The following is a 27576-nucleotide window of genomic DNA, read 5'->3' as shown; positions in this document are numbered from 1 at the left end:
TGCTAATAATGTTCAATGCACCCGTTGGAAAACCTTTTGAATGTCACAATCAGTATTTTATCAATATATTAGTAATCCCTAAATATTGACAAACGTCTAATTGTAATTACATGTTGAGTGGAATAATAGGCAACATACAAAGAATAACAGTCACCTACATTTTCAAAATTTACACTATATTACATCTTATTTCAAAAAATAACTATTTTGCGAATCCCAAATGGCCTAACTCTAGTAGTTGATGGTTGCAAAAAAATTATTAAATTTCAGAAATCCATTAACATAAGTTTCAAATTATGCTTTTTGCAACTACGATCTCCAAGCATAACATCAACTCCATCAACCACAATGGTAATTGCAACTGTATCCGCAGTTGGCCAACCATGATCACAATACAAAACAGACCCTATATTTCTATGAATTAGACAATTCCATTGCTCCCAACCTGTTCTAGAGGAGCATCCCAGGATGAACAGACGCTTTGCTCTTCAACTACTTTCCTTCCCATTTGATATTGAGCATGGTAAAACACACCAAGGTCTTCCCAGCCTAATTTTTTTGTTGACAAAAGAAGTCAAAAGCAATACAAGGCAGAATGTCAGCATAGAGCAGTAAACAAAACATGACCATTTTCTTCACTCTGCTTGCATTTGCTGTTCTCTGAAATGTTCCTGTGTTCTTAGAACATCATAAAAGAGCAGGTCATTTAACAGGCTTCTGAAAAGGGCAAAAAGAAGAGGTTACAAGAAGAGGATGAGCACATGCGAGACTGATCTGTGAATCACCTGGGAAGCATCTGTGTTACACTGTGAGAGCTGTCAAAATTGGTTGAAGTAACAAAAGGATTAGCCAACTGCTTCCCTTTCATCACCAGGGAAGAAGATGTATCGTGTGAGCTACTAGCACCCACATGCCGCGAGGTATGTGCCTTGTACACCCCTGGCTCTGTTAGTACCTTCTCATTTAGGCTTACCTTTTTGGAAAGCATCTCCACAACCTGCTTCATGGAGGGTCTTTTGCTTGCTGATTCTTGTGTGCAAAAAAGTGCAACTTTTATGAATCGTAGTACCTCATCTTCTGGATATTCTGTCAGCTCTGGATCAACAATTTCCAGAAGTCTTTCTTCTTTCCTCAGTTTCCATATCTGCAATATTTTTTATATTTCAGTCAGCATATGAAAGGAATTCTTACTTGTAAAGAAACTCAAATGATCCTAAACATTCGGAAGGACCATGGATCAAATTTTTTCTAAGCTCTAATGAATAATATATCGCTGATTCCCCATCCATGTATTTGCATAGACTTAAGAAATCTATGGGATGGATGAAATCTGAATGGAATATCCAATTCTTTTTCACATGCATTGCTAGTCCATGAAGACAGCGGATTCTGGCTAATTCCCCCCTAAGGGATATTTTCAAGTATGCTGTATGCATTAAATTGGGCACTGACCCCCATCAGATACGTAGGAAAACAATAAAAATGAATGTGGGTGGGAAAAAAATGTTAGAAAAGAATCTGTTATTTTAGTAATTAGCTGGTGTAAAGTGGGGGTATTTTCGCCTAATGTTTTTCTTTATAATATATAAAGAGGGCAGCCCTGGAGCCAGATCTATGCCCAGGAGACTGCAGACTGGTCCTTCCGTCTAATCTATTCTTCTGTTTTCTATTTCTCCATTGTTAACCCCAAGTGCGGCATTTTCTTCATTAAAACTTCAATTTGTTTCAGATTTATGACTTGGTATCAGATTACTAAATTTCTCTAAACCTAAGTAATCTAACATAGTTACAGCTCTTCTCTCCCTCTCTCCTTTTCTCTCCTTTGTCAACTCTTAAATGTAGAGATTTTCTTTTCCCGATTTGAGAGACATTTTGGGTTTCACATCCTACTTTTCTCAGCCATAAGCCACTCCTCATGGCAGTGTGGCCATGGTAGTTTGCTCATGTAAAGACAGCTTTCTGGTAGAATGCTGTTGCTGTTTTGATGCTTTCTCTGACTGGTGGTGAAGTGATGACACTGTTATCATACTGTGCTCATTTCATGCTAGCATATACTTCTATCTGCTCCGGGTGTTGTTTATTGTCAAAGTTGAAAAAAGACTCTTTTCTATATCAAATATTCAACGTTACAGTTTGTATCTAATACATGAGAAAGGAAACAAGATCCCAAGAATAATTCCACGAAAAATGCCTAAATATTTGCTAACCAAGAATAATGTCTAAATATCTGCTCTAATAAATGTACAATAATCTATAGAAGGATGGTGAAGATATTTCTCTAATACTCTCCCTCAAGTTGGAGCATGGAGATCAGTAATGGCCAATTTGCGTGATAAGTCTTAGGAGGGTTCACAACCCAAAGCTTTGATGAAGATATCGGCAAGTTGACCGTGGGTAGGAATGTGCTTAGTGAAAATGAGGCTAGCCCGTAATTTTTTACAAACAACATGACAATCAATTTCTATATGTTTTGTACGTTCGTGGAAAACAAGATTTTGGGTAATGTGAAGAACTGCTTGGTTGTCACAATATAATAGCATAGGTTGGGAATGTGGTACACCAAGATTATTTAAAAGAGTTTTGAGCCATGTAAGTTCACAGGTAGTGGAAGCAAGTGTCCGATACTCAGCTTCGGCGAAGAAGCGAGAGACTGTAGTTTGTTTCTTAGTGCGTTAGGAAATGGGGCTAGGGCCTAGGTGAATGAAGAAACGGGTGGTGGAGTGGTGAGTGAGTGGACAACTAGCCCACTTCGAATTTGAATAGGCTGAGACTTGAAAAGTGTTGGTAGTAGAAAAAAATAAGTTTTGGCCTGGAAATGCCTTAATGTACAGAAGAACACGTACAACAGCATCATAATGTGGTTGTTTGGGCGGGTGCATAAATTGGCTTAGAATGTTGACTGGAAACACAATGTTGGGAGGAGTGATGGTGAGATATATCAAATGCCCAATGAGTCGTCAAAACAAGCTTGGATCGGAGAGAAGATCACCATCAATATTATTGAGCTTGATGTTTTGTTTTATGGGAAAGTTGGCAGGACGAATACCAAGATGACCGCTATCTGTGAGGATGTCAAGAGCATATTTTCGTTGATTAAGAAATATGTCAGTGGGAGAGCGAGCAACTTTGAGGCCAAAGGAAATATTTCAGTTTGCCAAGATCCTTGAGTTTGAATTTTTGAGCAAGCATGGCCTTGAAATTGCTAATATCGGAGAGATCATTGTCTGCCATGAGAATTTCATTAATATAAACAAGTATGAGAATAAAAGACTTACCCTGAGAGCAGGTGAAGAGAGAGTGATTAGCTTGAAATTGGGTGAAACCCTCAACAAGTAAAATAATAGATAATTTGGAGAACCAATTGCAAAAGGCTTGCTTAAGGCTATAGAGTGATTTCTGAAGACGACAAACACGAATCTCCCCCTATGTGCAATAACTCGGTGGGAGGGGTCATATAAACCTCCTCATCGAGGTCACCGTGGAGAAAAACGTTGTTGACGTCCAATTGAAGAAGATGTCCATTCCAAATTGTAGCCACTACAAGAACACACCTAACAGTAACTAGTTTAGCAATAGGAGCAAAAGTGTCATGATAATCCAAATCTTTTGAGTGTAGCTGTTGGCCACCAAGCGAGCTTTGTGTCATGATTACGCGTCAAAGATGCATAATTAGGCGTTTTAATTCATGCATTAATGATTATATTTTTAATTAAATGCCTAATTATTCTCAATATTTTAACATTGTGATCTATTTATAATATTTGAGTTTTATTGGGTAATTTATTTTTTTTTTTGGTATTTTTTTATTGTAGGGCAATTATTGGAAGCTAAAAAACAACCGTACTTCGTATTCTGGGCGTAACTTTCTCGTTCGAGCTACAATCGAGACGATTCAAAATGCTGTAGAAAACCAAGAAAGAGCTCTACAACTTTCGAGTTTGGAATTTTGAGAGTTACGGGCTGTAGGAAGGTCGAAATTGGGTTTGTGCGTTGGGAAATAAAAAAAATAAAAAAGAAGAAACAAGAAAACAAAGAAAAAAATAAAAAAATAAAGTGGGTCGGGTCTTGATGTGACCCAGGCATGCAAGCCTAATATGTGTGTGTTTTGGAGTGAGTGTGCGCTGGTTTGAAAAGGAGTAAAGGCAGCAAAGGGGGCAGCAGCAGGGTCTTCTTGCTGGGAGTTCCTGCGCCGCACAGGGAAGCATTCTCCCTTGGGAAAACCGAGCAGCTCACGGCCTCTCTCACTCTCTCTCTCTCTCTCTCTCTTGTTATTTTACTATTTAGTTTATTTTTATTTCATTTAAATACTGCGTTTGTAGTTTATTTTTATTTAATCCAGCATTGACGTTTTTTTTTTTTTTTTTTTTTTTAGCATTCATTTGGGATTTATTTTAGTTAAACCTTGTTGAGTTAATCATTTTTATTGAAGCTATTAATGGGAATTATTGTTGCTTGAGTTATTTTTGATTTGAGTTACTTTATTTCTGCGGGTTATTTTTATTGTTAAGTTCAAGTTATTTTTATTTAAAGTTCCCCTTATTGTCATTTAATTGCTTTATTTCACTTTAATGTCATTTTTAAATATATTGTTGGTACTTCGTTGTTTATTACTTCACTTTAAATGTCATTATATCTTGTGGGAATTCTTTAGTGGTTTAAGTTTAGTTATGTTTATTTAAGATTTTGTTGAGCTTATTTGTTGTTTAGTTTAGTTTACTTTCACTTAGTTGAGTCATTGTTAAATTCAGCTTATTTTTAGATGTTATTGGATCCTTTTTTAATTTACGTTATTAAGGTGTTGAATTTGTTTGAAATTGTTAAGTTTAGTTTGCCTTTATTTGATACCGATTAATGAGGTTCTTGCTTTTGATTTATTATGTGAAGTATTTAATTAGTGAATTGTTTGGTTAGTTTATGCATGTTAGATTCGTAGTTCAGATTTTGCTTGTTTTAATTTCGTCATAAATATTTCAAAACCCCAAAGAAACCGAATATGAACCATGTTCAGTAAGATTGTTTTCTTATTTTCTTTCCCTGTTTCGCGCTAGTGTAAAACTAATCTGCATTCCCGTGGAGACAATCTGGCCTATTTGGACTAATTATTACACAACGTAACTCCTATACTTGGGATAGCCATAGTGCTACTCATTTTTAGAAGTGAGTCAAGTTTTTGGCGCCGTTACCGGGGAATGTTAGTATTAGTTTCAAACTAGTGTTTTTCCCGTTATTTTGATTTTTCTCATGAAAAAAAAAAAAAAGTTTTAAAGAAAATATGGCTGCACCTGCACAATACAATTTTATGGAGTTTTTGCAGCCTACATGCACCACTGTACTATTTTACACTGTTTTATCTGATAACGCACTTAATTTCATGACTCAGTGTGGGAGGACGTCATTGATACCTCAGTTCTATGGGATGCAATCCGAGTGTCCTTATTGACACCTGACGGAGTTTGAGTTAACTTGCAATATTTTTTTTCCTAGTGCTAGAACTGATGAATTTACTAGACTTCGTTTATTTACTTCCTCTTTGAAGGATAGAGCTAAGATGTGGTTTAATTCTTTGATGTCTCATTCTGTCACTAATTAGGCTGATACAGAATGTGAATTTTTGCATAAATTTTCTCCCTCACAAAGAATTCAATTTTTGCAGGAACAAATCAGTCAATTCAAGTATGCACCCCCTTATTAGTCGTCATATCATCAGACTGTCTTTTAGCATCAGTATCAACCACAACAGATCTCTCAAAGCTATGCATCTCAAGGATTTCAATCTAATGTAGCACCTACTCCACCGGAGAAGTCTCTTGAGGATACACTTCAGCAATATATGCAAACTGTAAATGAATTGCAGGGCACCATTAATAAGATGAGCATAGAGTTAAATATCTTAAAAAAAGGGGAATTTCCGATAGAACCTTAGCCTAATCCTCACGAATACCAGCAGCAGCAGCAACAACAAATATATAATGTTTCTTTTGAGACAGCAGAGACCGTTATTATTTCGAGAAGTGGAAAAGAAGTTTTCCAACCTGAGATACTCATTGATAGACAAATAGTTGTCCCGGCACTTGAAGTTACAACTGAGATAGATGAAGTCAAAGAAAAACCAGAGGAAACAAGCCCAGAAGTGAAGAAGTCAATAAATGAGGAGGCCGAGACTAATAAAGAGTACCAACCTGTGGTACTTTAATCTCAGAGATTGCCAGCTGTGGAACCATCTCTCTCTACTAGAGTCAATGTCAAGGAGTGCAATGCTGAAACAAATCTTCGCAATGGTAAGGTGACTGATGCACTAGATAGGGAGGCTGAACAGAATGGTGAGAGCTTAAATTTCAAGAAACCAGGTAAAAATTCTGATGTTGATGTTTTTGAAGAACAGAAGGTAACTATTCTGACACTTTTTTTTCAGAGACTAGTTCTTAAAGAATTGAATTTCCTGAAAAATATACTGAATAAAAATCCTTTCTTGTTAAAACAAGGAAGCTAACCTGCACATGTTTTGTCTGGTACCTTAGAACGCATTGACTTATTTTAGGCTAACTCTCGTGCAGGTGACAAAATTGATTCATTGTGGCTACTCAAATTTGGAGACTCGCCGATTTAATTTATAGACTTGCACCCACCAAAAATTCCTCCCGAGCCTCCACCAAACATACTGTGATGTTTTTCTTTCCTTTGCTTTTCATTTTGTTTTATTTTGTCTTATTTTAGTTTATTAGCAGGTACATTTTCCTTTAGTTCCAGTTTTTCTTTTCCCTTACTTCTCTACCTAGGTACGCTTCTACTTCCCTCAGTATCATTCTTTTGCTTCTCTTTTCAAACATTGAAGACAATGCTATATTTTAGTTGGGGGTAGAGCATTTGTAAGTGATATTGTGTGCAATTGTGTGCTGCCATCTGATGAGTTTCAATGTGAAAATTGCATGTGATGTTTGCACATTAGTTAGGTCCACCTTTTGGGAAATACTGGTATTGAGCTCAAAGCATGCTGAATTCCTTATTTGTGAACATTACATGCCAATTTTTTTTTTTTTCTTTTTGAGGATATGGAACATGTAGGATGTAGTATAATCATAGTTTGAATCAAAAGAGAGCTTTATCCATTTCGCTTAGTTTCAACCAAGAGAAGGATGTTGAAAGTCTTGCTTCACACACTACATAGGTTAGAAGACTTAAAAAGACTACCTTAGATCATTTCTGGTTGATATACATTTCAATTTTTTGGGACTCTAATGAACCATATCCTAATGGCTTAAAAATAAAAAATAAAAAATAAAAAAATTGAAACAAATGAAAACAAGAAACAAGCTAGGGATCAATTGCATAAAGAAAAGAAAAAACAAATCAAAAAGAGGGGAACAATTGTGTGTTGGAAAGGGCAATCTATTACCGGGGTCTTAACTAAACAAAAAGTGAGTACCTTTTAAAGTGTAGTAGCGTGACCTACTATCGAGGTCCTAACTAATCAAGAAAGTGAGTGTCTTTTAAAGTGTAATAGTGTGAAAGCCGCCAGTACAATGGTTTTGAATTAGAGTAAGACCGTGCAGTTGTCTATGATTAATTGGTGTGTTTAAAACCGTTAATGTTTGCTGGTGGTTAATCTTGAAATTCTGATCCTCTCTTGTACACGTGAGTTCTATTACACTCAATTATCTTGGTTGTTTTACTAAATGATGTATAAATTTCTCAGTTGATACGTAACTTGGATTAATCTGTGTTCTGCGTTCCTAAACTCATTAAACATATTTCATGGCATGTGATTTTCATAAGTATTGGAATTTTAGTTATTTTTCCCCTAATTTGATTGCATTCACGTTATTTGCTAGAGACTAATAAAACGTTAGTTGGGGGGTGTGATTATACGTCTAAGATGCATAATTAGACGTTTTAATTCATACATTAAGGATTATATTTTTAATTAAATGCCTAATTATTCTCAATATTTTAACATTGTGATATATTTGGCAAAAGAGGGCAGATATAATCGTCCAAGTAAGAGGGATGTGTGATAGCTCGTTTTGACTGTGAATAAATAGGTGCAAGGGGTGGTGGGGAAGAGGGTGAGGGTGAGGATACCAAGGGATAAAAAGGGAGAGATGAGGGACTAGGGATAGGTATGTTTGGTTAGGTAGGTAAAATGTAGGAAGGGTGGATATCAGGAACGGGAAGGGGAAGGATTGGAGAAGATGTAGGATTTGGAGATATGAGATGATAGGGAAAAACACTTTTCTTCAAAAGTGACATCACGGGAGACGAAATTTTTTTTGTTTTCAAGATCGTATACACAATAAGCCTTATGATGGGTAGGATAGCCTAAGAAAACACATCGAAGAGCATGAGGAGAGAATTTATTGCGATGTTGGTGAGCGGTTTGGGCAGAGCACAAACACCCAAACACTCACAAGTGTGTATACGATGGTGGAATATGAAAAAAGAGCTCATAAGGTGACTTATTAGCACCGGAGGAGTTCATGGGTGGATTTGATACACATGTGTGAACACCAACTTGACCCAAAAGCTTAAGCCTATTGAGTCTTGTGCCCAACCATGTATATAAGCACCCATCACTCAATTTTTCCAATGAGGTACAAACTCACAAGTGAAATTCTTAACAATCTCCCCCTCAAGCCCAATTCCCCAACAGTTGCTCAAGTGAGCCTTACCACTGGCGCCTTACGTGCCTCAAATTGCATTCCACGTGCCTTCGAACCAATCCTACCTCCCACATTTTGACCCTATTCGAATCCATCATAGGCCTAGATGATCCTTATTGGCCTTGGTCACACACTTGGTCCTCCAACAGTTAGCACGTCAGGAGAATTGGCTTCACGTCTCGACTTTTATAATGTCGTTTACCCAGAATTACAAACCGTCGGCTCTGATACGATTTGTTAGGACCGAAGGAGCCCATGGGTGGGCTTGATACACATAGGTGAACACCAACTTGACGCAAAGGCTTAAGTACTTATGAGTGAGACTGGGTGAAGGAGTACACTTAATTAAATAAGTGGCTATGAGAATGCATTCACCCCAAAAAGAGATGGGAAGATTCTCTTGAAAACATAAACACCGAGCCACATTAAGAAGATGACGATGTTTACGCTCGGCAATGTCATTCAGTAGAGGTGTATCCACACATGTGCGCTTGTGAAAAATGCCTTGATCGTGTAAAAAGGTTTGAAGTTTATTGGATAGAAATTCTTGACCATTATCAGTGTGCACATGCTTAATAGTGCAATTGTATTGATTTTTAATCATAGGGCAAAAATTTTTAAGGCAAGTGAAAGTGTTAGATTTCATGTGCATAAGATAGACCTATGTAGTACGTGAGTAGTCATCTACGATTATCAAAAAATAATGTGCACCAGAATGTGAAGCTATAGGATAACCACCCCATATGTCATAATAAATCCGATTAAAACAAAATGAGCTCTTATTTTTATTAAAAGAAAAAGGTAAACGAGTGTGCTTTGTTCAAGCACAAACATCACAAGCCAAATGAGAACAAGAAATATTTAAAGTTTTTGGAATACATGAAATAGAAGGTTACCAAGACGTTGATGCCAAGGAGTAGGGTTAGGAACACGCTGAGAATGGAAAACTGAGGCGGAGAAAGGTTTATAGTGATAAAGTCCATCCCGTACTTCACCTGTTCCAATCAGCCTCCTCGTTGATAGGTCCTAAAAAACCCAAAAGGTAGAAAAAAATATAGCAACACAATTGAAAGCAATGGTGAGTTTGCTGATGGACAATAAATTAAATTTAAATGAAGGCACATAAAGAACATTAGAAAGAGAGAGATTAGGAGAAAAACATAGAGTGCCAGTATAAGTTACGGGAACAATGTCACCATTTAGAAGCTTAATGGGACATGGCTGATTAAGAAGTTGAATATTATCAAGAGAAGACAAATTGGAAGTCATATGACCTGAGGCACCTGAATCAACAATCCATTCAGTATTAGAAAAATAAGTAGAATGACAAAAGGCAAGGTTACCGGAAAAATTGGCAGAGTTGGTGTTCGAGGGTGATAAAAGATCCAAGAGTTGACGGTATTATTCGCTGGTGAGGCCAAGGACAGCAATCCGAGAAGAAGTTAAAGAACCTGTGACAATGTTTGCAGCCAATTGAAGAACCAGATTTTCCATTAGGTGTTCTATGAGATTGAGACTTATTGCTGGGATAACCATGCAGCCTATAATAGTGGGCTTTCCAATGACCATCACAGCCACAGTGGTCACATTTTGGACGACCACGCCCTCGCCCCTTGCTATCAAGAGGATGATAAAAATTACTAGGAACCACCATGGTAGCAGATTTTGTTGGAACACTAGAGATATGAAGAAGGCGCTACCTCTCTTCTTGATGCAAAATTGAATAAACCTTGGTAACAGGAGGTAAAGGATCCATGGCCAAAATTTGGCTAAGAATTGAAGCATATGAGTCATGTAACCCCATCAAAAACTGAAAAACACGCTCAGTATCTTACATTCGGGTTAATTCTTTTAAGACACCACAAGTGCACTATGGTGTAGAGGCAAGCATAGCGAGTTCATCCCAATGACCTTTAAGTGTTGTAAAATACACAGAGATGGTCATGGAGCCTTGGGTGAGAATAGCAATGTCACGCTTCAACTTGAAAATTCTAGGATTGTTGCGTTGAGAGAAACGATCCTCAAGATCCAGCTATGCATCACAGGGACATTCATGATAGATCAAATTGTGAACAATGGATTTATCAATGGAGTTGAGGATCCATGATAAGATCATATCACCGCAACGTTCCCACAATTGAGTTTCTGCTGAGGAGGATGTTGGTTTGGGGAGGGTACCATTAATGAAACCAAACTTATTTTTGGCATTCAAGGCCATTTTCATGGCCCTCTTCCAGGTAAGATAATTGTCACCATTGAGAAGGGTGGAGATTAGGATGGCACCTGGGTGATTAGCAGAATGGAAAAAATATAGAAAGACATATCCGGAATTGATGGGGAGGTTGGATTGGAGGAAACCTCCGGAGATGTGATGTTGGACAAGATTGCAAAAAAAATAAAAATTCAAACGGTGTTGAAAAAAAGGCATACGTAGAGAACCTGCTCTGATACCATGTCAAAGTTGAAGGACTTTTTTCTATATCAAATATTCAACGTTACAGTTTGTATATAATACATGAGAAAGGGAACAAGATCCCAAGAATAATTCCAAAAATAATGCCTAAATATCTGCTAACCAAGAATACTGCATAAATATTTGCTTTAATAACTGTACAATAATCTATAGATGAAAAGTGAAGATATTTCTCTAATATTTATTGAGTGCTTATACTGCTGTTTAAGTGTCTGCGATGCTTCATTGTAGTTTGCTCAGTTGTGTGTGGTTAATGACAACTTTGGCAGGACGAGTGGGAGACTGTTTATGTCTGTAATTCCTCCTAGGGTAATGTAACTTCAATTTTGTGGTTGTGCCTGATTCTTGAAATTCTAGACCCAGTTTTAGAATGCTGTTTTGTGCTAGTGAGTGTTGCATTGTTGCCATGTTGTTCATTTCTGAAAATGGTATGTGCGGATTGTGGTGTATTGGGGGTTGTTTGGGTGGTTTGTACAACGAAAGCTTTAGCTGGTATTGGTTATTGTATCATAGTCTGGTCCAAACTGGTTGGATCCTCCAATTACTTATGGTCTCAAGCAATGTGTATAATAACACAAAAGGTAAAAAGTCCAATTATTTGCTACATTTTCCTCTGGCTCTAGACTCCAAGGCTTATAAAGATTGGATGGAGAAGAAATGACATATTTCATGTGTGGCGATGGAATGTTCATACTGTGGACTGGTCTATTTTTGTAAATCCTAATCCTAAAAAACCAACGAGTCACACACTAAGCATAGAAATTCGATCAAATGGTCAATTGAATTTTTATTTAACACTATAGAATTCGAATTGCTCATCTTGTTTTGCTTTGATTGAGCATAAAATAATGAAAGAGTTTCTCATTTTTTCCCATCACGGGCCATGAATTGTCGTGAATGTGAGGTTTCATAAAACACCCCGAAGTCATATGGGATGATCTTCATGAAAGCTTCTCACAAAATAAATTCGTGTTTAAGACCTATATGCGAAGTTATTCAAATATGACCAAGAAGGTACATCGATCAATGAATATCACAACACTCTGAAGGGTATGTGGGAGGAATGCAATATACAACTAGTTAGGCCTAATGATAAGATGATAAAGACGAAATGGGCAAAGTTCTAGGCAGCCAAGTTCCCATTTGGATCGAGTCTTGAGCATCAACCAATGTGAGATGAGATTCTTGCTGGTGAATCCATAGACCATACCATCCATGAGTGAAGCATACACTATAATACAGCCGATCACCAAGATGGCTCTGACTCTTTTTCTTAAGCTTCTTTCCATGATAATTCATCCATGGTTCGCACTACTGTACTATGGCAGGGAAAGTGTTAGATGATGAGGACAGGGATTAGATGGCATTTGTGGCATGCATAGCGTGCCAAGGCAAAGGATTCATCATGGCAATTCTTGCATTTGCACACATTATGGCAAGGACAATTATACAGTGCATGGAAAAAATTGACTTGGGCCAATAAGTCTATTGATGACGTGATTCTATTGACACTTCAAGTGCACTTGGCCACTCTAGGTTGAGTACATTGTTTACCATGTCCTAAGAAAAGTATAACAATTTTATCTGCATGATTCAACATCTAAAAACTCAGTGTTCTACTCCTAGTGCTATTGTGGCTCATTTAGGTACATTTGGGATCTTGCCTCTTCATATCATTTTTTCCTTCTTATTATGTCATTCAAGATCTTCAAACAAAGAAGGGCATCGGTGGAGGGCTTGAGATGGATGTCTTGTATTATTTCGTTAGTAGTGGTAATGGTACATCCAGTTCTTGTCACAGGGATTTTTTTAATTTAAAGTCACAGTGTTCTCTGGATCAATGGTGTGCTTTTTAGGTCATCCATCCTTTCAAAAACTGAAACAAGTTTTTCCCATGTTCAAGTTTATTTCTTGTTTTGAGTGTGTATGTCATTTAAGAAAAGCATACTAGGACATATTTTTTCAACTAGAATCAAATCTCATAGTAATTTATTGATTTCTCTCATTCATTCATACAATTAGGGTTTGAGCAAAGTCGAGAATTTAATTGGTCATTAATATTTTGAGTCCTATGCGGATGATTTTCTCGTATGGGTTGTATCTCTTTGTTAGAAGATAATTTCATGCATGCTCAATTCAATTGGGAAATAAAAACTTAGTTTGCATTGGTATGAAAATTTTCCAATCTAATAATGCACTTGAATTCGTTCACAATTAGCTTGAGTCTTTTTCCTCGGCCAAAAGGATTATTCATCAAGGGACATGTGTTCATACTCCTCATAATGGTAAAGTTGAATGAAAAAATAAACATATAGTTGACATTACATGGTTTCTATTGTTCATATCCATGTTGCTAAAACCTTTTGGATTTAACTCTCCTTACAACTTGTTTTTTTTTGTGCTTAACAGTCCTCCAGTGTTTTAGGGGTGCAGATTCCCCATCTGTGCCCTCTGTTGTGCATCATGTATTTGAATACACATGTTTGGTTCATATTCCATGTTTTGATAAAAAAAAGTTCTCTCTTTGTGACATTAAATGTGCCTTTGTTGTGTATTTGAGAACTTAGAAAAGTTATAGATGTTATGATCCCCACTCGCTGAAACATGTTAGTGCAAACGTCACTTGTTTAAGACAACACCTCATTTCTCTAGTGTCAACTCCTCAATGAATCTATTTTGGGTCCATCAATGATTCTTCGTTCCCCTCATGTGTTGATCCTCTTATCCCTAGTTTCCTACTCTTACCACTTTGGAGAAAGCTTCCTGTCATTCTCCAAATCTATCAACTAATCTAGAGAAATAATTAATGGTTCATGACTGACGGAAATCAAGCACAATCAATCAGTTATTGACCCAAAGAAACAATTAAGGATTTATGATTATTGATAAGCAAGCACAGGCATTAGTACTACCATGCACAGCCACCTCTTCCAGCCTTCGTAATCTAGATTTCTGGTTTTGGAGATCCATCTCAGCTTGACTTGGATTTTCAAATTGCTCACATAAAGGAACATGAACATGTAGTTAGTAGTCCTTTCTTATTCTATTGCTTATATGTTAGTTCTTCACTTTCCTATTGCTATGACTTCATTTTCCTTGTCTATTTCCTCTAATTCTATCCCTCTCTTACATGTTGAAGTACTTGCTAGGTGGAAGCATATAATGGATGTAGACATGGATGCCTCTGGCCACTCAAGGGACATGGGACTTGTGGATCTTCCTATTGTTAAGGAGTTGGTTAGGTGCATTGGGTCTACACTATCAACTATCTTCTTAATGATTCTGTTGAACAACTTCAAGCTCGATTGTTTGCCAAAGGGTACACTCAAAGATATGGTATTGATTCTTTGAGAACTTCTCTCCCATTTCTCAAGTACATTCTATTCAAGTATTAATCTCGTGGCTGTTAATTTTGCTTAGCCCTAACACTAGTTGGATGCAAGGAATGCCTTCGTGTATAGAGATTTGTAGGAAGAGGTATACATGGAGCAACCTTCTAGGTATGTTGCTTAGAGGGAGGACGGTAAGCATGTAGGTTAATAAGCTCATTCATGGTTTTAGGCAGACTCCTTGAGCCTAGTTTGACAAATTTAGTATGGTCATCATTGCATTTGATCTTATTGGGTGCTAATCTAACCATTTGGTCTTTGTTTGTGAAATGAAGACGCAAGTGGTACTTCTCGTAGTTTATCTTGATGATATCATGATCATTGGTAGTGGCCATAGTGGGATTGAACACTTCATGCAACGACTTTAAGCAAAATTTCAAATTAATGACTTGGGTACTCTGCGTTACTTTCTTGGTATTGAGATTGAATAGTGTAAGAAAGGGTTGAACATATCTTAGCTAAAAAACAACTTGGACTTGCTAGGTGAGATTGGTATATTGAGAGCTAGATACTCTTATGGATCCTAACATAAAGTTTTCATAGATGTTGTACTAGAAAGACAGATGTTGATGTACGCAGTTGGTTGGAAAGTTAATCTACTTGACTATCACAAGACTTGACATATCCTTTGGTGTGAGGATGGTGAGTCGCTTTATAAAGATCTCAAACAGCCGAATTAGGATGTTGTTTGTAGTATAAAGTATTATGTGGTATCTCCAAGGCTACCCTAGCATTGTGAGATCATGGGATATACTCTAATGCAAATTGGGTTGGCTCTATTGAATACTAAAGGTCTCTTACTTGATACTATACATTTATGGAATGTAATCTTGTTATCTAGCATAACAAGAAACAAACTTCTCCAGCTAGATCTAGCGCTAAAGAAGAATAATGAGCTATGGCCCACACCGTAGTGAGCTTATTTGCTTGAAGTCTCTTATGCCAGAGATGGGATTCTTGGCAACGAAGCCCATAGATATGTTTAGTGATAACTGTTAAAGCATGATGTTAGATTACTACTTTACCTAAAAGTTTAAGCTATAAGATGGTGCGCCAACAATGCATATCATGCTTTAACCCTCCCCCACACAAGCAACCTAATAGCACATGGAGAGATAAAAAAAAAAAAAGGATAAATAACACCCATTATAGGGAATACAAAAACTTTTAAACACCACAAAATTAACACATGCAACAAGACTAGAACCTAGGACCTCTTGAAAACCAACTCTGATATCATGTTAGATTACCACTTTATCTAAAAGCTTAAGTTATTAGGTAGTGGGTCAACAATGTATATCATGCTTTAACAATAACCAAGCTGCTATTTATATCGCTAGCAATCCATTGTTTCATGAGAGGGCAAGGCAAATTAAAGTTGATTGTCATTTTGTCAAGGATGCTATGTTCAAGAAGGTTGTAAGGAGTCCATTTGTGAAATTTGTGGATCAATCAGGCGATGTTATCACAAAGACCTTATTTAAACCTACCTTTGTCTAACAGTTGTAAGACGCTAGAGTTAAATGATATTTATACAAGTCTAGCTTCAGGGGGAGTTTTAGAAGAGAATACATTCTTTTAGTAATTAGATGGTGGGAGTGGGGGTATTTTTGTCCTTCATGCTTTCTATTATTAATATAGAAAGAGGCAGCCCTGGAGCAGTATGTATGCTCTAGGAGACTGAGACTGGGCCTTCTCCCTCTAATTTCTTCTCTTCTTATCTTCTCCATCTCTAACCCTAAGTGCTGCTTTTTATTCATTGAAACTTCACTTCATTTCAGATTTACAACAAAAATAAAAGAATGTCCAACAATTAAAAAGTCATGAAATCAAACTAATTTGTAATCTATAAATTATATAGTGGAGACCCAATCCATATTTTTATCTTGACATGGTAAATTTCTTGATTATTTCTAAGTCACTCCTATTTGCTAAAACAAACATGAATGTACAGGTTATGGGACTCCTATGTTAATGCGGCCCATATCTTGATCAACTGTAAGGATGTATACAAGAGTAGCCTAATCTGACACACAAGCTCAGTATCAGTGTCTTTCACGCGTAGAAACCTTCTTAAACATATTAAGAAAAACTCTTGTATTTGCCATTAAGTCGCAGGAAGACAGGAGAATTTCTTTTTCTATGTCTTTTTTGCAGTTAAAAAAAAATGAAATGTGGTTCTTTAACTTGAGCCAAAATGGATGACAAAAGTTTAAAATGTTACCCATTCCACGAGAACCAGCATGTCCTCACCAAATGCCACCTTACTGCTACTATTGCCACTGATTAGTTCTAGGATAAGCACCCCAAAACTGTATACATCTGCCTTCTTTGTAAGCTGTCCAAACATTGCATACTCTGGAGCCAGATATCCTCTGCAAGTGCATATGAAATGAGTAATGAGATGCAATCATAAAGAAGAAAATAGAAGGGCAGCCCAGTCCACAAAGCTCCGCATATGTGGTGGCCGGGGAAGGGGCGTATCACGATGAGTAATAATAAAACAAAACAATATAAAACTAAACATAAAGTCATATTACGATAGAATATTATCTCTGAAATTCCAAGCTCCACAAAATTAAGCCGCATGTATGTTACACATGCAAGATGATTAAATTGTAAAATTATTTCTACACGACATAAAGCCAACCACAGTGATATTTCAAAAGCAGAATTGTTGCAATTGTTATAGGTATTTACTGCATTCAAAATTTTCCTAGTCATAGCTTGCTGCTTGTTATGATATTGTTGCACCTTTTTACAAACTATTTGAGGAGAATCAACCTTCGATAAAAGTTCGCAATAAGTGATTGGTGTGAATGCAATATGCATGTGTCTGTTCCCCATTACCCATTTGAAAAGTACAAATCAAAAAATCTACATCACACTCAACATATATGACTAGCATACTCCACATGTTTATGCTAAAATCATATTAGGAGTAGACAGGTATGTGGAGCATAGTCATAGAATTCTGAATAATTTTTTTGAAGGTAGAATCCTTTGGAGCATACACAAAAATTTATTCCACTTTTTGAATGCACAATAGGGTGAATATTCTGTATATTACACAACAGATACATCTTTAGGGCACACTTAGGGTCCACTTCTAAAGCCTAATAGTAACAGATAACAAATGGACTTCTAAACTTTGGTAGTACGGAAACTAATGATTCTCCATTCAAACAATGCAGGTAGCTAACCAGAGAAGGAAATGTAGTCAAAGTTATACTTGCACTGCTTCTGCAGCGGAAAACAAAAGGTTCTGCTTACACTGTTCCTGCCACTCTTGTGCTAAGATGAGTGACATTGTCTGGAAAAAGTTTCGCCAGCCCAAAATCTCCAATTTTAGGATGAAAGTTCCCATCAAGAAGAATATTGCTAGCCTTAATATCTCTGTGGACAATATGTGTCTCAGCTTCTTCATGAAGAAATGCTAGACCAGAAGCTGTGCCCATGCAGATAGCGGCTCTCCTAGGCCAGTCCAGAGCAGCATGTTTACTTTTTGATCCTTAAATAATAGATGTCATATATTAGCATAGTCTGAAGTTTGACAACTCATAAACTAGAACATTAATCCCAAACAGAACAATATCTAGAGCAAATCAAATCATGATTTGCACAATGCAGATAAATGTGGAAAAATGACACAGACATAAAATTTAACACTTTACTTCAAATGTTATGATTGATTAGGCTGGACAGTTCACTGCCCATGATTTTTTTAGAACACTGCCAAACTTGAGAGAATAGGATAAGGTGGACATTAAGTTACAAATTAATTTAATTCTAAACAAAAAAACCACAACTTTTTGCATATATCAAATTCCTTCCAATTAATACGACTCACTTTAACCTAAATTTCTGATGTGCTGATAATTACCAAGTAAAACAGTAGCAAGGCTGTTGTTTTCCAGGTATTCATATACCAATATCCGGTTATTGCCCTCAACACAGCAGCCAATGAGCTCAACAAGATTTGGATGTCGAATATTTGATATCATGTTAATCTCAGTCAAGAATTCCTCCGTTCCTTGTTTAGATTCTGCAGAAAGACACTTGATGGCCACTTGAGTGCCATCTTTTAAAGCTCCCTGCAATTACAATGCCAAAGTTCTGCAAATGCTAAGATAGACAGATCTGGACAGACCATTGCAACTGAAGGAAACTCTTCCTCTTGCTCTTTAAAATAGTGTTGCGACAACAATAAAGAAGACTCAATAATTTACAGTCCATTACTCACCCTATATACAACTCCAAAACCACCTCCACCTATTCGGCTTGATGGATGGAAGTCCCTCGTTGCTGATCTCAGTGAATTACAGGAAAAGAGCTTCACATTGTTGGTAACAATTTCTGACCATCCACAAACAAATAAAATCATATGAATAAAAAAAGCTAGTCTAAGTACAATTTTGGTAACATTCTAACAATGCACAACCCAACATAGAGAAGCATGTAAAGACATTGTCAGATGAATTTCATGAGCTTGAAACCAAGAAAATAACCATAAGAGAACCAGAAAATAGCATATTGGATTTGAATAAAAAACATCGCTCAATTATCTTGCAAATTTGAACCTTAAAAATGATCTATGAGATTACATCAGTACCGGAGCCAGGTATTTTTTCATTGAGCCTGATTGGGTGCAGCAAGGTTTGCAGCAGCTAAACCATCACGTAATAAGAAAACCCTATTAATTCTGAAATATTGACTAAACTACGTGACGATCTCTTATTAATATGAAAATAATAATAAAAATTTAAAAATACAAAAAAAAGAGTTTGATACTAGTCACACAAACATCATTCCAAATAAAAGTTTTTCTCCATTTTTTTTCCTTCTTAAAGATTTCACAACTCCAATAAAGTTTGGACATTATGATATTATTTTACACCCTGAATTCTTTTCAATGTTATTTTGTCAATGACAGCTGATTCCAACACAAACAAAATTCCATAAAACTCTTTTTTAGAATTGTGCACTGAAGAAATGTAGATTGTATAATGACAGACATACAAGTAGGTCTGCAAAGTTACACACTAAGTTGAAGAGTTTTTTTCACTTTTAGTACAAACCCAATCTCCTATTTTAGACTAACTGTTGAAAACTAGTATCAATTTGGTGATGTTTTCCTGTTAAAAATTTTATATCTCAGGACTTCAGGACTTTGTTGGTGTTTGTTTTGATGGAAATCTTCCGTTTTGGAAAATATAAGGAAAAGGATAAATCTTCAGTTTTATGGGAAGGTAGTTCAGGAGGAAGGATAAATCTAGTTGACAATTTGATAACAACTAAAAACAGAGATTCCACAGCCCCCCCCCCCCCCCCCCACCAAAAAAATTCAAAATATTTGGAATTTAAAACTAAAACATTTTGCACTAGAAATTCTTATTCATTTTCACTATCCTGAACATGCTTGCTTGTCTCAATCATCATTTTTAAACATGCTTAAGAACCTTCAAATGGGACTGATCTTGATGGACTTGCATCCAAACCTCAAGCTAATTAATTCAAGTTATGGAAACAGCCTATACAAATATGGAGGTAAGGCTGAATGGTCCTCAATATAGTGTGGAAGCCTTATGTATTAGGTGTTGCGGATTTTAAGAACCTTTAAATATGGTTTACAAACTCCTATACTATCTAAAATATTTCAAGGACAAAATCAATCCTACAAAAAATTTCTTCTTCTTCTTCATTTCCAACCACAAAATAATTAAATAAAGGAAATCCGCCAAAGACAATAATAACACCCAGCACTTCATTAATTTCAACATAAATTTTATATGCAGAGTTATTTACATTTACATTGCATTTGTCCCATAGAGGCATTAGCACAAAATCTGCATTTGCATGAAGTAGAAGGATGCTTATAGAAAATGTTGCATGTTGCCACACATTGTACTATAAAAGTCACATATTTAATATAGGTTGTGTGGTTAGAGACATGAACAAGACAGTGATAAGCTGAAAAATATAAATTCAAAGCCTTTGTGTTTGAGTTGGCGTTTTAGAAGGCAACATGACCAATGATAATATATCTTTCTTCTAGGTAGCTCAATAAACTAACAATGCCTCCAACTTGATTTAGAGTTTCATCACAAACAATTGGCTAGTTTACGTAAATGATTAAAGTATAGCATCTTTTCACTCAAGCTAACATGGGTTTGACACAATTTGGTTGGACTTGCCCCTGAACGCAAGAACATGCACTGTTCAACTATTTGATCTGAAACGAGACAAAGGCTGACTGTAAACGGAATTCAATTTCTGTATTTCTTGAATTCAAAATTATCTATATCCCAATCTTACAATATATAATACAATCAAATATTCTAAACAAGGAAACAATCTCCCTACAGAATAATATACAATCTTCTACTTTTACCCACTTTCCTAATTTACTCACTATTCCCACGGATACTCGGGATTTCAACACTTCCCCTCAAGTTGGATCATAGATATTAATCATCTCCAACTTGCTAATGAGACCATCAAAGTTCTGTCGTGCTAACCTTTTAGTAAAGATATCTGCAATTTGTTCCTTGGTAGGTACATAAGTCATACAAATAGTTCCTTCTTCAACCTTTTATTTGATAAAATGTCGGTCCACTTCCACATGTTTAGTCTTGTCATGTTGAACTAAATTGAGAGAGATACTAATGGCTGCTTTGTTGTCACAATAGAGTTTGATAGGAAATTTCATCGGAATATATAGCTCTTCCAAGAGTTTCCGTAACCACAGTCCTTCACATATTCCTTGAGCAATTGCCTTGAATTCAACTTCAGCACTACTTCGAGCCACTACATTTTGTTTTTTGCTTCTCCAAGTTACCAAATTTCCCCATACGAAGGTGCAATATCCGATGGTAGACCTTCTATCTTCCACTGATCCTGCCCAATCTGCATCTATAAAAATTTCTACTTCCTTTCACATTTCTTGAAGAAGAGTCTTTTGCCCGGAGAGCCCTAGAGATATCTAAGGATCTTGTACACAGCATCTAGATGAGCCTTTTTTGGTGAATGCATGTGTTGACTTACCACACTTACCGCAAATGCAATATCGGGTCTGGTATGTGATAGGTGGATTAGCTTACCAACTAATCTCTAATACCTCTCTTTTTCAACTAGTATTCCGCAGTCTTCAACCCTCTTTACTACTTCAATCGGGGTTTCACTAGGTTTGCATCCAAGCATGCCAGTTTCGGTTAGGAAATTAGTGATATACTTTCGCAGAGAGACACTAATACCCTCTTTTGATCTAGCAACTTCCATGTCCAAGAAATACCGCATTTGTCCCAAGTCTTTAACTTCAAACTCAGTAGCTAGGACTTTCTTAATCTTCCCATCTCTACTGTATCATCCCCAGTTAGGATTATATCATCAACATACACTATCAAAATCGTTCTCTTACCACTTTCAGACTGTTGGAAGAACAAAGTGGGATCTGATTGCCCTATTTGATATCCTTGGTTCTTTATTACTTTTGCAAATCTATCGAACCAAGCTTTAGGAGATTGCTTGAGTCCATACAAGGACTTCTTGAGTTTACATACTCTGTTTTCTTCACCTTTCTTACTGAAAGCCGATGGTATTGTCATATAGACTTCTTCTAACTCACCATTTAGAAATGCATTTTTAATGTCGAGTTGCTATAGTGGCCAATCTAAGTTGGCTGTCAAGGACAAGAGGACCCGAATTGTATTCAAGTTTTCTACTCGTGCAAATGTCTCCGTGTAGTCAATGTCATCAGTCTGTGTACATCCTTTTGCAACAAGTCTGGCTTTATATCGTTCAACTATCCCATCAACTTTATATTTCACTATAAAGACCCATTTACAACCAACTGGTTTCTTCCCTCGCCGCAAATTCATTACATCCCAAGTTCCATTTTTCTCCAGGACCCACATTTCCTCCATGACAACCTCCCTCCATTTAGGAATTTCCAGGGCTTCCTGGATATTCTTTGGAATTTTCATCCTATCAAAGTTAGAGGTAAAAGCACGATATCATGTAGACAAGCTTTTATAAGACATGTATTTAGACCAAGGATACTGAGTATACGACTTGATTTGTTTCCTGAATGCAATAGGTAAATTGATGTAATCAGGTATAGACTTATCAGAAGGGAGCTCATGACTATCTATTACCAGATCGGGATTGGGCGTGGACTCATGGTTGCTCGAAGCTATCACCGGTTCCAACACTCTTGGTGCCTCAGGTGTGAGATTCTCCCTATTCTTTGTGTTTGGCTTTCGTGAGTAAACAAGTATTTTTGTGTTGTTTTGCTTTTCTGCATCTCCCCCTTAGGTTAAGTGATCTTTTGTGTATGACAGGTCAGGAAATGATGCAATGACTCAGTAGATGGGTCAGGGAATGAAGGAATGGGAGACGTAGTAGATGGCATAGATTCAGTAGTAAAGAAATCAAAGAACCGATCTTCACTCCACTTCTCCCCCTAAAGAGAGGGCTTTTGGAAATAAGGAGTGATTTCAAAGAACGTGACATCAAGGCTAACAAACATTTTTTTTGAGACAGGGTCATAACATTTGTAGCCTTTTTGGGTAGGAGAGTAACCAATAAAGACGCATTTAACGGCACAAGGTTCCAATTTATCCCGATTGTGAGCATGAACATGAACAAATGCTATACATCCAAAGATTTTCAAAGGGAGACTGGAATGGAGTCGAGAGGTAGGAAAATGTTCCTGGAATTTCTGGAGAGGAGTGGCAAAGGAAAGAACTCGACTCGGCATTCGATTAATGAGATGTGTAGCTGTTAAGATAGCATCTCCCCAAAAATAGTTTTCCATATTTGTAGTGAACATCAATGCTCGAGCAACTTCAAGTATATATCGTTTTTTCGTTCAACGACCCTATTTTGTTGAGGGGTATCCACACAAGAACTCTGGTGAACAATCTCATTTTCTTGAAGATAATTTCTCAGATATCATTAAAATATTTCGTACCATTATCAGTACATAAAATTTGAATGCTAGTTTGGAATTGTGTTTAAATCATAGAGTGAAAACTGACAAAAATAGAACGAACTTCAGTTTTATCTTTCAACAAGTAAACCCAACAAATACGAGTACGATCATCAATAAAAATAACAAACCATTTTGTATGGGTGCAATTGGGGGATCGTGAGGGCCCCACAAATCACTGTGAATCATAGTAAATGGGTGGGATGGTTTGTACGTGGATGTTGGGAAAGAAGTACGCTGGTGTTTTCCAAGCTGACACACTTCACATTGAAAATCAAAAGATGTTTTGTTTGGACAAATAGAAGGAAATAAACATCTTAAATATTGAAAATTTTGGTGACCCATCCTAGAGTGCCATAACAAAAGTTCACTATCTCTAAAAATAGATGCAGAATCACAAATTGCAGTATTTCATTATTCACTCGTTCTTGCCTCCTCAAAGTAGTAGAGTCTCTCATATGCCTTAGCACTGCCAATCGTTTTTCCCAAGGATAGGTCTTAGAAAATACAGTGAGATGAAACAAATTTAGCAGAGCAATTAGAGTCTTTTGTTAACTGACTAATGGATAACAAGTTGCAAGATAACTTGGGAACATGTAGGACAGATTTTGAAGTTATAGAATCAGATATGCGAATACTTCCTTTGCTGGCAACTGGTGAGAGAGATCCATTTGCAATTTTAACTTTCAGATTTCCAGCATATAGTGAATAGGATAAGAACAATTGATAAGAATCAGTTATATGATCAGATGCACCCAAGTCAATTATCTATGGTGATTTGTAATGGGATATAGTATTTAGGGCTGACAAAAAATTACCTCGGTGAGCTAAAGAACCAATGGAAGACTGACCTGATGTTTGAATTGAGGAAAACATTTTATATAGCTGATCCAACTGCTCAGGATTGAAAACACCACTTGGAGTGGTATTATTGTTTTTCTCACCTTGTGACCTTTCAGTTGAAGTATCAATAATAGCCTGATAGCCATGATTTTTTTGATATTGTCTTGGCTTCCATTTTGCAAACTTTCCATGAATCTCCCAGCAAGTATCTTTTGAATGATCTAGCTTACGACAGTGCTCGCATCATAATTTTCCTCTTTGTGACTTTTGCCTAGATCCCGCAGGGCTTTTTGAAGTTAAGGCCGAGACATCAGGCCCATTTGAATTTAGGGCTGGTATTTCAGGTCCGAAACGATCCACTTGTCACCTCAACATCACACATCGTCAACTCTCCTCCCGCATTACTTCGACAAACACCTCTCGAGTTGATGGCAGAGGTTGTTGACCAAGGATTCTTCCCCGTACGTCGTCCACATCTCGGTTGAGGCTGGCCAAGAACTCAAAGACCCATTCGTTTTTGAGTCATTTTTTGTATCGTGCGCTGTCTCCGGAGCACTCCCATTTCTCTTTGATGCTCAGATCAAGCTCCTGCAAGAGATGAGTCATATCCATGAAATACTCAGTAACGCCTCTCTCACCTTGCCTCATCTGCCACAATCGGGTCTTGATCTCGAAGATCTGCAAGTAACTCTCGACGTCGGAATATGTCTCACGACCAGCGTCCTAGATGTCCTTCGCCGTTGGCAAGAATAAGTAGATTTTTCCGATTGACGGCTGCATCGAGTTGACGAGCCAAGCGGTGACCATGGAGTTTTTGGACCTCCATTTTTGCAAAGCTACAATGTCGGTAGAGTCTGGTTTCCTCCGTTCGCCGATAAGATAATCTAGCCTCCCTTTCAGTTCAATTACCAATTTTATGGATTGAGTCCACTCACGGAAATTTTTTCCATTTAATTTCTCCACTAAGAATGGAAAGGTTGTATTGTCTAGCCCATTCGAACCCCCAATGGATGTGGCCTCTGAGTCACCGTCGATATTTTTAGAAGAGGTCGACCCTCTGCTGTTGATGGTGCCGCTGGCCATAGTTAGCTAAGGTTGAGAAACCCTAACTCTGATACCATGTAAACGGAATTCAATTTTTGTATTTCTTGAATTCTAAATTATGTGCATTCCAATCTTACAATATATAATACAATCAAATATTTTAAACAAAGAAACAATCTCCCTACAGAATAATATACAATCTTCTACTTTTACCCACTTTCCTAATTTACTCACTATTCCCACACATACTTGGGATTTCAACAAAAAGGCTGCATGCATACCACCATCATCAAGGAAATACAAGCAATACGTCTGACAGGGTTTTCTAAAATTGAAATATCTACAAAGAAACAGTTTAGATTAAACATTAGATAGTCACTATAATTTGAACTCACTGAACAACCAGAAAATTTATAACTCGTTGAAAAAGAGTTTAATGTTGAAAATTTAATCTCTTACAAGAGTTTTATCACACGCAGCTACTTACCTACTGGTTTTTTCTGATCACGTTCCCTCTTGCCCTCAAGCCATTTCCATGCAGGAAAGCAGCTACAGTTCATCGCTTACGCCGTTACAGACCCACGAACCAATAAATCCTCAACCACATCCTTCCATGAACACCACATCTATCGACATATACCAAAAAAACAAAAGACTCAAAAAAGATAAATCGAGCCTATGTCTGGCATCTGAGAAAACAGGGAGTCCACCAAGGAAAAAAAAAAAAAACTCGAACCAGCTGAGCCAAACAGCTAAAGTACGCAGAGTTTGTAGTTTTCTCAGGTCCCAATTTCAAGATAGTGTGAAAAGACGGACAACAAAATTAAAAGAACGAGCAACAACAGGATTAACAACATCAAAATTTTTTCATTATCTTCCCATGTTTTCCAAAAACCAAACAGAGCAAACACAACCAACCCAACTTAAACAACTCAATTAAATGCCCCAAGATTACCTAGAGCGATGAAAGTGCAATAATGATAGTAACTCCAGTACGAACACTGACATGCATAAAGAAGACAGTGACCCGTAAAGTCATAACAAAATAATACTACAGTCCGCGCAGTGAAGTGAAAATAAAGCAGAAGTAACTGCACAAAAGTTGGGAAATCCTCAATTACCTAAGTGACCCCCAAGCGGCCAAGCCAAGCGACTCCAAACCGCGGTGAATCGGAACGGGAATACTGAACCGTTGCTGTGAGCAGTCGAGGAGAAGAAAAAACCCTAGAGCTAAAGCACGGGGAGTTTGGGGAAAGACCCATAACGTATAAAATGCGAATGATGATGACTGAAGTAGTGGGTTTGCTTTTCTTGTGCAGACTGAAAGTTGAAAAATCAAAAATGGGAAGACACAGAAAGGGTCATGGCGGGCGAAAGCATAGCCATGAACAGAGAGGAATGGGAGAAAATGAAATCTTGATGGTGACCTCTTGCCTTGTGGTTTAACCTGAGAACAGAAGCCGCAACCACCCCCATCATTTCCACACCAATCATATAAAAGGTCGATGGTTGGCGGCCGACGCTCTGCTTCCCTCAGCTCAATGCCAGCCGTTTACGCTCACCGCTAGTTGCGCCCCGCGCGCGCGCACACACGCTTATTCTTCCTTGTTATATTATACTTGTCTCTTAAATATCATGCTTGTTCTTCCGGGTTAACGACGGTATTTTCGAATGATAATTATAATAAATTAATTAATAAATAAATATTTTTAAAAATATAATGAATAAATATATTAAAAAAAAAGACATTATTTTACGTTAGTTATATAGATATTTTCTAAAAATATTTATAAATAATTGTAAAGGTACTTTAAGATACTAAAAATTAGGGTACAAAAGGAAAATTCCTTTTAATAATGGAGATTATTTTCGTCCATACTTTGATACACAATAAAAAATAATAGATAGTTATAAGTATAATTTTTTAGATGTTAAGTATAACATTATTTAAAATATATATATTATTTTTTTATTTTTTATTTTTTATACATTAATTTTAAATGTGCATCCATATATTTTGTAATTTTGTGGGAGGAAGGGAGATTATTATTGCAGTTGTTTTATTTTCTCTTGCCTTTCCTTTTTTCTTTCTACGCTCTCTCGGCCTCTCCTCTTTTGTCTCATTTTTTTCTTTTTTTTTACTCTTAAAATGGCGTTTAGCTTGTGATATTTTCAATATTT

At 36.9% G+C, this 27576-nt stretch overlaps 1 protein-coding gene across 3 annotated transcripts; it reads right to left on the bottom strand.

Moving 5' to 3' along the window:
• Positions 1–238: 238 nt before the first annotated feature.
• On the bottom strand, positions 239–26980 carry LOC131168660 (putative serine/threonine-protein kinase). Of its 3 annotated transcripts, none has more exons than XM_058128267.1 (8): positions 26517–26980; positions 26351–26396; positions 25883–26021; positions 18763–18875; positions 18403–18613; positions 17793–18030; positions 16744–16894; positions 239–1144 (listed from the first exon to the last, which is right to left on the bottom strand). In XM_058128267.1, the coding sequence occupies exons 3-8, from the start codon at positions 25953–25955 to the stop codon at positions 782–784; spliced, it is 1149 nt and encodes a 382-aa protein (XP_057984250.1). In that variant the 5' UTR covers positions 25956–26021; positions 26351–26396; positions 26517–26980; the 3' UTR covers positions 239–781. The 3 variants fall into 3 exon arrangements, with proteins under 3 accessions (XP_057984250.1, XP_057984252.1, XP_057984251.1); XM_058128269.1 differs by lacking the exon at positions 26351–26396 and adding an exon at positions 9554–9683 and having other exon boundaries at positions 26517–26974; XM_058128268.1 differs by lacking the exon at positions 26351–26396 and having other exon boundaries at positions 26823–26974.
• Positions 26981–27576: the final 596 nt, after the last annotated feature.

Source organism: Malania oleifera, chromosome 11, assembly GCF_029873635.1.
Source record: "Malania oleifera isolate guangnan ecotype guangnan chromosome 11, ASM2987363v1, whole genome shotgun sequence".
NCBI lineage: Eukaryota > Viridiplantae > Streptophyta > Magnoliopsida > Santalales > Ximeniaceae > Malania > Malania oleifera.
The sequence above is the reverse complement of the archived record's forward strand: the minus strand, read 5'-3'. Positions and strand labels throughout refer to the sequence as shown.

Excerpts from the sequence above, each read along its gene's own strand:
- LOC131168660 (XM_058128267.1), bottom strand. The coding sequence starts at position 25,955 with ATGAACTGTAGCTGCTTTCCTGCATGGAAATGGCTTGAGGGCAAGAGG. Across the intron at positions 16,895-17,792 it reads ACAAGAGTGGCAGGAACAGT|AGGATATCTGGCTCCAGAGT; the intron begins GTAAGCAGAACC and ends ATGCACTTGCAG. Across the intron at positions 1,145-16,743 it reads TGCTGGTTCTCGTGGAATGG|ATATGGAAACTGAGGAAAGA; the intron begins GTAACATTTTAA and ends AAAATATTGCAG.